General features: G+C 36.2%; 1 protein-coding gene across 2 annotated transcripts in view; it reads left to right on the top strand.

Annotated features, from left to right (window-relative positions):
* CWF19L2 (CWF19 like cell cycle control factor 2) overlaps positions 1 to 16252 on the top strand; it is a 137071-nt gene that overhangs the window by 78150 nt on the left and 42669 nt on the right. For both annotated transcript variants that reach the window (XM_012474458.3, XM_012474457.3), the window contains 2 exons: positions 9359 to 9475; positions 12031 to 12168. In XM_012474458.3, the coding sequence (XP_012329881.2) occupies positions 9359 to 9475; positions 12031 to 12168 (255 nt within the window). The remainder of the gene's footprint in view (positions 1 to 9358; positions 9476 to 12030; positions 12169 to 16252) is intronic.

Raw genomic sequence — 16252 nt, 5'->3', positions numbered from 1 at the left:
GTTCCAGATTTTTTGTGTGTGTGGAGGGGTTAGGTGGAGGGATAATATCGCATAGTTATGTATTTGCAGTTTAAAGGGAAAACATTTTAAGTGAAAAAATATCAAACCCAAAGTGAATTTTATCCTTGTACGTATTTTTAAATTAACCATATTGTTGAATGCATAACCAATTGTTGAAGATAGAAATAAAATTTAATGTGCTTTTAGGAAAACTGAAAATAGAGTTTTCAATTACATAGTGCATAAGTACGCAGGTACCAAAGAGGTTCTCATTAGAATAATTATGGTAGACAGTTGTTAATGAAGATTCATGAAGAAAAGAAAATAAAATTAGTTGAGTGAAATTCCACAATACTGAAAAAAAGGAAAGAAAAGAAAAACACTTGATACAGCACAGTGAATCATAGAAAAATCTTATAGTATTTATTATGTTCCTGTTTACTCAAGAATAGTAAATAATTTGTGTGTCATTCTTTAACAGAAAATTAAGTTATAATTAATGTAGCTATTATTTATTAATAATTAGTAGTAGTGTCTGTGGCATTAGCCAGTAGTAACAAAAAAGAGATGAGAGAATATAGCAAAGAGTAGATACGATATACAAAGGATAGATTAAAAACTGAAAGTACTAAAATAGAAAACCAAAAATAAATAGAAATACTTTAAAAGAACCCTAGAATTTATTATTTGAACAAAGTTAATAGGTAGCCTCTAAGAAGGCCAGTCTAAAAAAAAAAAAAAAAAAAAACGGAAAACACAGCAGTATATTAAGAATTTTAAAAAGGGGACACTATGGACAGAATTGAGAATTTAAAAGCTTTTTTTTTTTTCTTTTTTTTCAAGCAGAGTCTTGCTCTGTTGCCCATGCTGGAGTGCAGTGGTGCAATCTGGGCTCACTGCAACCTCTGCCTCTTGGATTTGAGTGATTCTCCTGCCTCGGCCTCCTGAGTAGCTGGGATCACAGGCGCACGCAAAAGCATCTTTAAAAGGGGTGCATTGAGCCTGTATGATGCCTTCATGGAGTTAGAAAAAGATGTCTTCTTTGGGCAGATGCAGTCCTGTGAATGCTTTTGTACAAATTAAAAAGTAGCCTTAAGCTAGGACATACATCTCACTTATCAGAATGTAGCTTAGTGTTCAGTCCACCCACTGCCTTGGCCAGGTACTTGTGTGTAGTGAGCAATTTGTGGACGTAATTAGAGATAAAGTAGAAATTATTCAAAAGTCATGAAAATACTGAGAATAGTAATAATTGATTATTATGGAAATTTTAAAAGATAAAAGTTGAAACATGCTGTATGGCATTCATTGATAACAAACTTGTAGACTACCGTCATGAACTCTGGAAGTTTCTGGACCACTGATAAAAAAATCTGATTTAGTGGAAGAGTTTTACTTTATTTTCCAATGCTAGAAAAGGCTTTCAAACATTTAAACTTTTTAATACCAGCTTTGAATCAAAGCAGCGTATGCTTTTTTCTTTTCTTTTTAATCAATGTATTACATACAAGTAGTGCTAAAAGGGCTATACCAAATAATAACAATGTTGTGAGCCCTTTCCAGACCTTATTCCAATCCTGGTGGAAGCCACTTTGGTTCTTAGTTGTTTCTGTTGCTTTACTTCTATATTTTAAAATTATCTCTTGATCCTGCAAATAGATACTGTTATGCCAAATAGTATTTTATAGTTGCCTTTCTTTTATGTAAATAAATAAAATTTGTTCTTAATTTGCATTATTTTTTTTTCTTTCTTTTTGTTTTTCTTTTGGTTTGCTTAATATTCTTTGTTAGGTTTTCTCTTACTTCTAACAGCTTGTTAAAATACATCCCAATTCAGTCAGCCAGGAAGCTGAGGTCTGATTAGATTCCTTTTCCTGTACTGTAGTCTATAAACTGCCTCTTGGTGGAAAACTGTAGCCATTGTAGGGTTTATCTCATTTGTTTCTCTTCTTTTAGGGATCACACTCCTCTAGAAGTCAATGTCTAAAAATGGTTGTTTCATGTATTTGTCCTGTTGTCTAGTTTTTTTAAACAGCAGCTGGTTATCCTGTTTTTTGTTACTCCATCATGGCATGGAATGGATTTTAACAGAATAAGAGTACCAGGTCCCATTCTCTTACTCTTGTTGTTACGAACATGGATCTTGTGTATTATTATTAAGCAATTGCAAGTTTTAATCTTGCTTGTTATTATGTAGTAAAAAAAAAATCTACAAAATGATTTTGAATTAGTTTTATCAGCTTAATAGTAATATAGAACCAAGATTGGCAGACTTTGTTTAGAGATCACATAGTAAATATTTTAGATTTTGTGTGCTAGCCTATCTGTGCTACAGCTATTCACCTGTTGTATCATGAAGGCAGCCATAGATGATAAATCAGTGAATGAGCCTGGTTGGGTTCCAATAAAACCTTAATTATGGATGCTAAAATTAGAATTGTATAGAATTTTAATTTGTCATGAAATACTATTGTTTTGATTCCCCCAAATCATTTAATAATGTAAAGACCATCCATAGCTTGTGGGCTGACTGAAAACAAGCACAAGAATGGAGTTGGCCTGTGGGCCATAGTTGTTGACACTGGTACAGATTTTTTTTTCTTTTCTTTTGAGAAGGAGTCTTGCTCTGTTGCCAGGCTGGAGTGCAGTGGCACATTCTTGGCTTACTGCAACCTCCACCTCCCGGGCTCAACCGATTCTTCCGCTTCAGCCTCCCGAGGGACTACAGGCACGTGCCGCCATGCCCGGCTGATTTTTGTATTTTTAGTAGAGACAGGGTTTCACCGTGTTGGCCAGGATGGTCTCGATCTCTTGACCTCGTGATCTGCCTGCCTCGGCTTGATACAGATTCTTAAACCTCATATTCTGCATTAATGTGATGGCAAATTGGGAACTTACTCATTATTTCGGAGTTCCTCAGTGTTTCTGTCTTGGTTACCCAAAGTGGCAAAACTTACTGTAATCTCTATTGGCAGGCCTAAGGAACAGAAATTTGTTTTTTAACTTGTATTTTTGTTTTATAGGTCCTGGGTGATTTATGCTTTAAAGAGGTTGTGTTTTGATGTAAAAGATTTGTTTCAAGATTTAGAGCTCCATTTAGCAGTTCTTATAGTGGTGGTTTGGTAATGGCAAATTCTCAGCATTTGTCTGAAAACGACTGTATCTTTCCTTCATGTGTCATGCTTAGTTTTTCTGGTTACAAAATTCTTGGCTGAAAGTTGTTTTGTTTGAGGAGGCTGAAGATAAGTCCCCATTCCCTTTTAGGTTGTAGGGTTTCTGCTGAGAAATCGGCTGTTAATCTGATGGGTTTTCCTTCATAGGTAACCTGGCGCTTCTGTCTCCCAACTTTTAAGATTCTTTCCTTCTTCTTAACTTTGGATAACCTGATGACAGTGTGCCTAGGCACACATCTTTTTGCAATGAATTTCCCAGGTATTCCTTGTACTTCTTGTATTTTTGCTTGATGCTATCTATTTCTTTGAATACTTCTCCCTTCACCTCTTGTATCATTTTTTGTATTTTTATGCATTGGACTTCGCCTTTCTCTGATTCCTCCCTGATTAGCTTAATAACTAACCTCCTGAATTCTTTTTTAGGAGTTTAGAAATCAGGGATTTCTATTTGGTTTGGATCCATTGCTAGTGAACTAGTGTGGTTTTTGGGGGGCGTTGAAGAGCCTCATTTTGTCATATTACCAGGGTTGGTTTTCTGGTTCCTTCTCATTTGGGTAGGCTGTGTCGGAGGGAAGGTCTAGGGCTGAAGACTGTTGTGTAGATTCTTTTATCTCATAGAGTGTTCCTTTGATGTAGTACTCTTCCCCTTTTCCTATGGATGTGGCTTTCTGTGAGCCAAACTGCAGTGTTTGGTGTCTTTCTTCTGGGTCTAGCCACCCAGCAAGTCTACTTGGCTTCAGGCTGATACTGGATATTGTCTGCACATAGTCCTGTGATGTGAACCATCTGTGGGTCTCTCAGCTGTGGATACCAGTGCCTGTTCTGGTGGATGTGGCGGAGGGTGAAGTGGACTCTGTGAGGGTCCTTAGCTTTGGTGGTTTCGTGCTCTATATTTGTGCTGGTTGGACTCCTGCCAGGAGGTGGCACTTTCCAGAGACCATGAGCTATAGTAGTGTGGAGAGGGACTGGTGGTGGATGTGCTTCTAGAATTCCCAAGATTATATACCCTTTGTCTTCCACCACCAGGGTAGATAGGGAAGGACCATCAGGTCGGGACAGGACTAAGCATGTCTGAGCTCAGACTCTCCATGGGCGGGCCTTGCTGGGGCTGCTGAGATTCCCAGGTCACTGGAGTTGTGTTACTTGGGAGGATAATGGCTGCCTCTGCTGAGTCATGCAGGTTGTCAGGGAAGTGGGGGAAAGCCGGCATCACGGGCCTCACCCAGCTCACACGCAAACTGAAGGGCCAGTCACACTCTCACTGCCCACCAACAGTGCCATGTCTGTTTCCAGGCTGAGGGCAAATTGGACTTGAAAACTTGCCAGAGGATATCTGCCTTCTAGTTGCAAGAGAAAATGGCTTTAGTTCTTCTCCTACCTGTGAAGTGTGTACACCGGATTCATGTATTCCTCCGAGTTCTGGCCAAGAGGGTTCTCACCCTGTTCAAACTGTTTATAAAGTTCAGTTAGGTAATTTCTTTTCCCTGTGGAGTTTTACCACTGACTTCTCTGACCACCCTCCTGATGGGTCCCTGTGGTGCCAGGCAGGAATGGGCTGTTTGGGGACCCAGTGAGCTCCCAGGGCCTTTCTGCTGCTTCCTGTACCTCTGTATTTCACTTGGCTCTCTAACTTGACTCAGTTCCAGGTAAAGTCAGAAACCTCTCCTGCAAACAGACCTTCAGCTTCTCCAGTGGGGGTATGTGTTTGGGAGGAAGTGTGTTCCCACTTCCACAGTTGGGACACTCACAGTATTTGGGGTGCTCCCAGGTCTTGCAGGAGCAGTCTGCTCCTTCAGAGGGTCTATGGGTCCTCTCTGGATTGTTGGTTTGTTCTTGCAGTTGATCTAAAGCTAAAATTCACAGTGCAAGCCTCTGCATGCTGGTCTCTCTAGAGCTACAGTCTACTCCTGCCTTGTGTCTGCCACAATCTCCTGAATCCTCAAGTTTTTATTCCTATAAAAATGATATGCATTTGTGGGAGAAAATTATTTATTATCTCACAAATATTGTAGATACCAATAGGGAAGGTTTATGCTGGTTATGTTAACAAATTGATTTTGTGGCTTTATATAAAGTGTTTTGTTTTCTTCTTTCTTCTTTTAAAATAAGAATCTATGATTTTTGTCAGTCAGAAAGCTCTTTTATGAATTAATAAGTAAATGGTTCCAGAGCATTTTGGGTTTTGTTAATTAAAGTGTCTGTATAAAATGCTTTAATAAATTGTCAGTTTTGATGTTTTTAAAATATAAAACAATTTCCTCCAGAGCAAATTGTAATTGTTGGGGATAATTTAAAAACCTGGAGCATTTGGCATTCTTATGAAAATGGAAAGATTTCGTAAATGCTTTTTAGTTATATGAAGAAGTATTTCTGCTTTCTTTTGAGATATATTACAAACTTACATGGATGATGAAAATGTTTTTGCATATTTTCTGTGTAGAGTGAACTTCTCATTTCTGTCTTATATTTTAAAGCCATGTAGATGGTTAGAATGCATTCTGTCTCAGGTACCCAAAATGGAGCAACATGGGATCTTCTGTATTGGCAGTCCTAAGGAACAGGAAGTCAGCAAAGGAAAGAAAGAGCTGACTAAAGGGAAAGTGGGTTAGTTTTGCAAGTACAATTAATCTCTCTGAGGCACCAGTTTGTTAATGATGTTTATCAAGCATTTATTGAATCCCCATTATTGTTTTACACTGTGACAGGTCCTAGAGATACCAAGTAGTATATAGCTTAGTCTTTGTCCTGCAAAGACTGATAAAATATAAATAGACAAATAGTTACTGAAATGATTACAGTCTAACAACATACATATGCCTAAAATTATTGGGAACAGAACATTGACTGTGACTAAATTCTTAATTTCCTAGTTGAGCAAGAAGGGATAATTGTTGCATGCAGAGGAAATAAAATTTATAGTACATTTACAAAAATTACAAGGAGCTAGAAAAGTCTAGGGCCCAAATTTGAAGGCTTTGTATACTGTGTGAAAATGCTTTACCTTTATTTCATAGTACTATTTAGACTGTGGTGTAGGATCGGGGTTGTTTATATATATTTTAAAATTTTACAGACCGTGATGGATTAATAGTTTTATAAAATACAGTAAAAATTAATCACAGAAAGATGAAATAAAGATACGTGAAATAAAGTCCCAAGTTTTTATTTAGACTGAGCCCACATAAAATGATTCTTGTATTAGTCTGTTTTCACGCTGCTGTAAAAGACTTACCCGAGACTAGGTAGTTTACGAAAGAAAGAGGTTTAATTGCACTTACAGTTCCACATGGCTGGGTAGGCCTCACAATCATGGTGGAAGGCAAGGAGGAGCAAGTCACATCTTATGTGGATGGCAGCAGGGAAGGAGACAGCTTGTGCAGAGAAATTCCCATTTTTAAAACTATCAGATCTTGTGAGACCTGTTCATTATCACGAGAACAGCACAGGAAAGATTTGTCCCATGATTCAGTCATCTCCCACCAGGTCCCTCCCACAACATGTGGAAATTATGGGAGCTACAAGATGAGACTTGGGTGGGAACGTGGAGCCAAACCATATTAATTCTATACAATTGCTGTAAATGTTTATAAACACTCGGCTTCCGTACTTAGCTTATCATGGATTAGTAACAAATATTTAACAGCTAGTAATTCTTGGACTCGTAATGGTCTGTGGGCCGTACTTGGAGTGATATTGATCTTCTAGGTGAAAAATGGCTCCTGAAGATTTTTAGGCGAAGAATAGCATGATTATATTTGTGTTTAACACAGTGAATTTTTTGGGGGATATGGGCATTGATTAGGTTTCAGGCAGAAGGGTGGAAACCAAGGAACCCTGGAATCATCAGCATTTGAAGGGTAGCTGGAAATGGAGGAGAAAGTGAAGGTGACTTTGTTTATATTAATGATTCATGTGGGGAGTAGTTTCCCCACTAGGCCATAAGCCTATAGAAGGCAGGGGCTATAGTTCTTTTTACTCCTAAGATAAAACAGACATTTCAGAAATATTTGATGAATGAATGAGTAAATGGATGAATGAATAAATGAATGAATTGGGTCAGAGAGGTAAAGGCAGAACCAGGAGAGAGTAGAGTGTTTAAAACTGGAATAAGAATTTCAGGCTAGAAAATGTAATAAACAGAACCAAATGCTTTCAAATCAGAGAGGATGATAATTTATTAATTATGTATTGGACTTAGTAATTTGAAAGTCCTTAGGGAGACCAGCTTTATCAGTATGGTAAAGTTAGAAACCAGATTATAATGTGTTGCCTATCTCTACTATCTGGTAAGGGAGCTAGTAAAAAGATCTTTTAAAAGATGGCACTTCATTAATCAGTGTTCATTTATGTATTGAGGAAGAAAAGTAATCATAATCTTTGGTATCAATTTAGTATTGTGTTTGAATGTAAGATCAAGAATAGATATGTATATTTTTCTTCCATTTCAGCTGGGGAATTAACATCTATTAAATGGAATTGGGATTGATTTTTTTCTACATTTGATTCTGATTGAGAAGAAAACTGAAGTATGAATAATTTGCTTGGTCTTATGTCAAATGGATTTTTAATGAATTTTAATAATTTAATATTTTAATTTAATTATAAATATATATAATTATAAATATATATAAATTAAAAACCTAAATCTGTTTTTAAAAATTAAAAACAAAAATAATATTAATTATTTAAATCATTAAATTATTATATTTATTTATATTTATTTATATATATTCATAATTAAATTTTTGTTTTTAATTTTTGAAAACAGATTTAGGGTTTGCATATGCAGGTTTGTTACAGGGATATATTATGTAATGCTGAGGTTTGGGCTTTTGTTTTACGCATCACCTGAATAGTGAACGTTATCCCCAGTAGGTAATTTTTTCAATCCTTACGCCCTTTCCATCCTCCTCGCTTTTGGAGACTGTAGTGTCTGTTCTCTTTAGGTCCATGTGTACCCATTGTTTAGTTCTCACTTTTAAGTAAGAACATGCGGTATTTGCTTTTCTTAGTTATTTCACTTAGGGTAATTGCCTCTAGTTCTATCCATGCTGCTGTGAAAAATGTTTCCCTTTTTATGGTTGTGTAGTATTCCAGGGCACATACAGCACATTTTCTCTATTCAGTCATCCATTAGTGAACACTTCGGTTGATTCCATGACTTTGCTGTTGTGAATAGTGCTGTGATAAACATTTGAGTGCAGGTGTCTTTTCGATATAATAATTTATTTTCCTTTGTCATTCCCTAATATTCTTTATTGATTATTAGAATCCTTCCAATAACCTTCCATTTCCATCATAGAATAAAGTTTACTTTTACTTTGTACTGTGCTAGGCTTATACTTGGCCAAAAGTTTGTAGGAAAAATATTATGGCTTGAAAGTATGTGGAATATAATTACTTCTGAAGAGTCAGAAAACTGAAAGGCATTTGAAGGCTGTTAATAGGAAGAATAGAAGTTACGTGTAGTATTATTGTATTTGCTAATTTAGCAAGTTTGTCTGGCATTGCTTTATTTCTTATAATCAACTTTTAATAGGATCTTTTAAATTTAAAAAGATGTTAAACATTACATCTGCTGCATAAGTGATGAGCATTCTCATACAATGCCACATGTACTGTTGATACATCGTCATCTTTTAATATTGTCTAGATGAAAACTTTATTTGAAATTTTCTTTTCTTGATTGCTTTTTAAAAAATACTAATTGGGAGGCCGAGGCGGGTGGATCACGAGGTCAAGAGATTGAGACCATCCTGGTCAACATGGTGAAACCCCATCTCTACTAAAAATACAGAAAATTAGCTGGACATGGTGATGCGTGCCTGTAATCCCAGCTACTCAGGAGGCTGAGGCAGGAGAATTGCCTGAACCCAGGAGGCAGAGGTTATGGTGAGCTGAGATCGCGCCATTGCACTCCAGCCTGGGTAACGAGCGAAACTCCGTCTCAAAAAAAAAAAAACACAAAAAAAACTAAAATAAACATTGGATATTTTTCACCCTTTTCCCACTGTAAAATGATTATGGTCATTTTACAGTATAGAGAATAATGAAAATTCAAGAGATTTAAGGCAATCTACATTATTATGGAAAACTTAAATCATTTTAATGCTTTTTTTGTTATTAAATAAACACATTGAACTTTCTTCACAATAATTTCAATAGTTATCTCAATCTTTTTATAGAATGAAGATCAGCAAGAAGTAATCCTTGTCCGAACAGATCAGTCTGGTAGAGTATGGCCTGTGAACACACCAGGAAAATCTCTGGAATCACAAGGAGGAAGAAGAAAGAGACAGATGGTATGTTTAACATATGTCTTTGTTTATTAATTCAGAATTCTTTCTTCCCCTTGGGGCTTTCTTTGTATCAGACTACAAAATATTTTCTGAAATGTAGCTTTCAAATGCCAATATTGGAAGGTAGTAAATGATGTTATTACTTTTATTCTTAGTTATATCTCTTTGCCTTTTACAGAATGGAAACTAATCCAGCTATATTTTTTCAAATAGTTGTTAATGTTGAATGTTTAAGAGAATTTTAATTTTAGCGTACATTTCTTTGATGTTGTTTTCAGCTGCTTTCGGCATACTTGCTATAGCTCTCAGGGAAAATGTAGGGAAAACCAGAGCTGTTACTAGTGTTAGACAGCTAACTTGAGACCTGGTGAATGGGGTATCCATACACAGTAATGGCTTATTAATGTAGGTGCCATGATCCTTTATAAACCTAATTTTCTGTTCCATTTTCCAACTCTAGCAATTAGTTTTTACCACTACCTTGAGGCCCTTGAGATGGCAAAAACAACATAGTCAGCTTTCCCAAGTTAGGTTTTTTATTTTAAATTTGGAAGATCAGACAAGTGGTAATTACATATACAAAAGAACTATTCATTCAGAATATTTCTGTCAAATGTTTATTTTTTGCCTTTTGAGTGCCTGTGTTGCTAGAGGTTCTAATTAATTAATTCAACAAACAGAAGTGGCATAGATATGTATTCTAATGTAATGGGAGGAATTTGGTGCTTGGAGAGGTACAGGAGAGAATAGTAAAGGTTTGAATTATATGAAATGATGGAACTGACTAGGGATCCATAAATGCATTGTCGGAAGGCATCGAGGGTCCTTTTTGAGTTGCATGCTACTGAGCAATCTAGGTATAGGAGTAAAGAAGGTAGACACTTTCATTCAGGATTAGAGCTTGCTCTTTGAGTGTAATGAAAAGACAAGAGGGCCAGAAATTAAGTGTGTGGAGCCAGGGGTTGATTGAAGTAATGGGATATGAGGTTTAAGTTGTAAAGACAAGAATAGTAATGTTGGGAAATGTAGTTGCACCCCTGTTCCAAAGATCTCAAAGAGGTTAAAGACAGGGTTTTATTTGGATAAGGGAATGTGAGAGCAGCATTGCAAAGATTTAATTTGGGAGGAAATAAATAGTATTTTTCTATTCCACACCTGGGTGTATGGAACCAACCGAAAGGAACATCTGGGACTGAATTAGATGGAGACCAGAATCTCAGCTTTGCTTTGATAAAAGCTGTTTACAGATCAAGGGTTTAATAATTAGAATTAGGTGTCTTAGTTTGGGCTACTATAACATAGACTGGGTGGCTTAAACAATAGAAATTTATTTCTGACGGTTCCAGAGTCTGAGAAGTCTAAGATTAGGGTGCTGGCAGATTCATTGTCTGATGAAGGCATGCTTACTGGTTTGTAGATGATAGTTTTCTTGTATCCTCACATGGCAGAGAGAAGAGGGAGAGAACAAACTGTCATGTCTTTTAATAGAGGTACTGTATCAATCAAGGTTCCCTAGAGAGACAGAACTAAGAGAATAGATGTATATATGAAGCAGAGGTTATTAAGGAGGATTGACTCACATGATATCAAGGTAAAGTCCCACAATAGGCCATCTACAAACTGAGGAGCAAGGAATCCAGTCCAAGTCCCAAAATCTCAAAAGTAGGGAAGCTGACAGTGCAGCCTTCAGTCTGTGGCTGAAGGCCCAAAAGTCCCTGGAAAACCACTGGTGTAAGTCTAAGAGTCCAAAAGCTGAAGAAGTTGAAGTCTGATGTTTAAGGGCAGGAAGCAGCCAGCGTGGGAGAAAGATGAAGGCTGGAAGACTCAGTTAGTCAAGTCCTTTCAACTTCTAGCTGCACTGGAAGCTGATTAGATGGTACCCACCCACACTGAGGATGGGTCTGCCTCTTCCAGTCCACTAATTCAAATGTTAATCTCCTTTGGCAATACCCTCACAGACATACCCAGGAACAATACCTTGTCCAATCAAGTTGACACTCAGTATTAACCATCACAGGTAGTAATCTCATTTCTGAGGACTTCCTGCTCAGAACTCAGTTACCTCCCAAAAACCATGCCTCTTAATACCTTCATATTAAGATTTCAACCTGTGAATTTTGGGGCAACATAATCATTAAGTTCATAGCAGTGGATTTGCTAATAATTCACCTCTGTTTCTGATATACTTACTCAATGTCTGGTTAACTTCAGTCTTCCCACCACAGTGGTAAGGAATTTTAACCATAAGGAGAAGAAGAGCAGAAAAGAGAGAGAGAAGAAGGGATAGAGCAGTTTTGCTCTTTTATCAAAACTCAGAAATCAGATAATATCATGCTTCCATCCCTGGGGAAGAGGAGAGGAAAGAGGCAGAAGTAGGGAATGTAATTCTAATGGAAGTTCTTTCACATGGAAGCTGATAGATTAGGGATAAACTGGAAGGAAAGGTTGTGATATATAGTGGAATTTTTACATTTAACATCAGATTTTTATGTAATCCATTAAGAAATACCTCAGAGACTTGTGTTTTCATTAAATTCATAATGTTCATTTTGTCATAGGTTTCAACCCATGAGGAAAAAGAAAGGGTCAGATACTTTCACGATGATGATAATCTAAGCCTAAATGATTTAGTCAAAAATGAAAAGATGGGAACAGCAGAAAATCAAAACAAGCTCTTCATGAGAATGGCCTCTAAGGTAAGATATATTCCTAGGTTACCTTTGAATTTTGAGAATCAGGTTATTCAGTGTAACAGCATTCTGCTTTTTGGAGAGATTTGGTTCTTTCTAACCTTGGTTCATTTTATTAAATTAAATCCTTTGTACGACTTATTAGAAACATGCATTTTGGAATTGATCTGGTTGAGAAACAGACATTTGAAATTTTGTTTTTAAATATAGACTATGGTTTATTTCTTTAATGCATTCTGTGGAGATTTTAATTACATATTTAATCTACCCTTTAAGAGAAAATTTTAAGCCAGAGTTAATGATTGGCAGTGCGCTGTTCATTAGGTGACCAGTCTGCCTTGTCTTAATGTTCTTCCAGTTCTTCATAATTGTCCCATGAAGAGGCTGAAGAAAATATTCGGATTAATATATTATGAATTATGGAGAGGCATTTGGGAATAGTCCTAAATCTATATGAAAATATAATTTATTGTAACACATCATTATGGGTATTATGAATTTTTGTTTCAAATAGCATTCTTTATGGCAGTCTCTTCCACTGAAGTCTCTTTCAAACACTACCATTAACATTTTTTATAAAATAGACATTGTATTTAAACTGTTCTGTAACAAGTTTTGGAAAACTGTGACCCCCATGAGAAAAATTCAGCCTACTGCCTATATTTGCAAATAAAGTTTTATTGAACTACAACTATATACATGCGTTTACATATTATCTAAGGCTGCCTTCACTCTATAATGGCTGAATTGAGTAGTCGTGACAGCCAGTGGATAGTCTATAAAGCTGCAAATATTTACTGTATGGCTCTTTACAGAAAAAAAAATGGCCAGCTTCCACTCTGTAATACCAATGGTTACTTTTTGGTAGTGGAAGTTTGAACTGAGTCACTGAGATACAGGCATGGGATAGGGAGACCTTTAACTGTATACCTTGTCAGACTTACAATCATGTATTTTTTAACTTTTAATATTAACATAATTATGTGAGTATGTTACCCAGTAAAAAAACTAAACTTAATGAAAACTAAAATAAAGTAACCAAGGTATCTCTGTGTATATGTGTGTGCTGGGGAAGAGGGCAATAAAATAAAATTGAATTTAAATGGAAATGGCTTTTGTACCTATCACCAAGAGTTACTCAGAATCTTACATTTAGCCTATTAAGATAATTTACCTCTATTTATTTTGGAAAAAATGCCAGAAGTTTTCTAGGGTCTGGAATTTTAATGCGGAAAGAAGGAAGACATATTTTTATTAGTTTTCTTTTCAGAAGTGGTACCACTGTATATGGAGTCGGAATTAAATAGTTTTAGTAATCTTATAAACCATTCAAGTTTATGCACAAGAGAAAAATCCTTCTTAAAAATTGCAATAGCTATTTATCAATTCGGCAGTTGTCATTGAACACTTATTTTGTGCCAGATTCCATTTTAGTTGAGATACAGAGAAGCAATTAGGTCAAAGTTTGTGCCCTCAGGAGCTTATATTTCTAGTGGATGAAAAAGACAGTGAGCAAATATATAATATAAACCATGTAATGTTACAAAATTGAAAACGGTTTTGTAGAAAATCAAGCAAAGTAGAAGGAGCTGAGATGATATTTTCAACAGCGTGTTGAGGGAAAGCCTTTCTGTATAGGTGATGTTTCATCAGACTGAAAAAAGTGAGGAAGAGGTCCATGTAAATATCTGAGGGAAGATTATTTCAAGTAGAAGAAACAGCAAAGGATCTGAAGCAGAGACAAGCTTGAAGAACATCAAAAGACAGCAGAAAGACAAATGTGATTAGTAGTAGAAGGAGGAAGAGAAAGACAAGTAGAGATGAGATAGGAGACAGGAGTCAGATTACTTAGGTCAGGGGGCCCCAGTCCCCGGGCCATGGTTGGGTACTGGTCTGTGGCCTGTTAGGAACTGGGCCGCACAACAAAAGGGGAGCAGAGTGAGCCAGCAAAGCATTACTGTCTGAGCTCCACCTCCTGTCAGATCAGCGGCAACATTAGATTCTCATAAGAGCACGAACCCTATTGTGAAGTACACATGTGAGGCATCTAGGTTGCACACCCCCTTATGAGAATCTAACTAATGCCTGTTGATCTGAGGTGGAACAGTTTCATCCTGAAAGCACCTACCCGCACCACTGCCCCTGCCACCCTGTCTGTGGAAAAATTGTCTTCCATGAAACTGGTCCTCGGTGCCAAAAAGGTTGGGGACTGCTGAGGTAGGGTCTTACAGGCCTACCTCAAACAAATGGAGAACTTTAACATTTGTTTTAATGATGGGAAACCATTTGAAGGGTGTTTTTTTTGTTGTTGTTTCAAGGCTGTGTTATGATTTGAATTATATTTTGACAGCATTTTTCTGGCTGCTCTTTTGAGAAGGCATTGGAGAGAGGCAGAAGTGGAAGCAGGAGATCACTTAGGAGGAGAATATTATATTAGTTCAGATAGAGTCATAGATGGATTATGATGGTAAAACTGGTGAAAAGTGTCAGGATATGGGGCATTGCTGGTGCCATATATTGAAATGGGAAAAATTGCAGGAGGGACACATTTGGGGGCTGGGGGGAATCAAGAATGCTGTTGTGGACATGTGAATTATGAAATGCCTAGTCACATGGTAATGTGGGCTGACTGCCCCAGAGTTCTGAGTAGATGCTGGCTTTCCCATATAGATTTGGATGTGTTAGCATTAATGGTATTTAAAGCAATGGGATTGAAGAAATGATTAATGAAGAGAATATAATTGGCTTCACTAAGCTAGAACATTATAGAAGCTAGAATACTGTAAAAATTTACCAGTGATATTTGACCGTTAACATTTCTGTTTCCAGTCTCTGTTAGCTGAAATAGAAAGTTCTGACTTAGAAAATAGTGTCCCAATTTTATAAAATGACGTTTTGAATTAAACAGTTATATAAATCCCTTCCTATTAAAATCGATTTATGAGAGGTCTTACTAGGATAGACAATAGGTACTCATTAAATGTTTATTCCTCACTTTTCATTCATTTTTTACATTATTTATAAATATATGCTTGTTGTTTTGGTTTTTATATGATTTAGCTATTACCCAAAAATTTCAGCAGAAATCAACCAGAACTGTTAGCATTAATAAACCTACAAATTAGATAAACTATTGAATGTGCAGCTGATACACATTCAATCCAGACTTTTAAAAAAAGTTTTTATTGACTAATATTTATATATTATTGAATTTGTAGCAGTGTTAATATCTTGACAAGTGTGTTATTTTTATCCAAGCAAATTGTTGTTGTTTTTTTCTTGTATTATTTAATGGAGGTGATTTTTCTCAATATACAAAGTAATGCCAGTTCCTACCTATGTGCAGTGGGGCTAATGGAAGTACAGGTTGCTATGGAAATGCTGATTTCGCATTGTGGTTTTTAGTTCATCCTGCCTAATAATTACAGCAGAATAGCAATTTGTTTTGTGTGTTTAATAATTAAAATCAGCTGTGCTAACAATTGGAAGCATTACTAAAAGCTTATAAAAAAGAAAGTATTTGAAGTGTTGGCCATTTCCATGAATACTGTGCTTAATCTCTTCACTCGTAAAAGTTTATGAACCAAAGTATCTAAGTTATTGAATTTTTAGATAGTAATACTGTTGGTATATAGGTTAGTTATGTCAAATATTTTCATGAATGACCCAAAAAGTTCATTATCCTATGTTTATTTTTATTATTAGTTTAAAATCATTAGTTTAAGACAGAGGTTGGCAAGCTTTTCTTGTAAAGGACCAGATAGTAAATATTTTTAGCTTTTTCTTGCAATTACTAGCACTGCTATTGTAGCACAAAAGCAACCATACATGGTATGTAAATGAATGGATTTGACTATATTCCAACAAAACTTTATTTACAGAAACTTGTGAATGGCCTGATTTGGCCTGGTAGTTGTAGTTTTTCAATCCCTGGACTAGGATATATAATCTTCAAGGCAAATGTATTTGAATTTGGGTACATGTTGAACATACCTTATCCAAAAATTAGAAATCTGAAATGCATTAAAATTCAAAACTTTTTGGACACTAAGATAGTAACACATTTGCTTTTTGATGGTTCAGGATACAC

Source organism: Aotus nancymaae, unplaced genomic scaffold, assembly GCF_030222135.1.
Source record: "Aotus nancymaae isolate 86718 unplaced genomic scaffold, 86718_ANA_hifiasm-v0.15.2.pri h1tg000012l, whole genome shotgun sequence".
In the NCBI taxonomy this organism is placed as follows: Eukaryota; Metazoa; Chordata; class Mammalia; order Primates; family Aotidae; genus Aotus; species Aotus nancymaae.
This window is presented reverse-complemented; position numbering and strand designations above follow the sequence as displayed.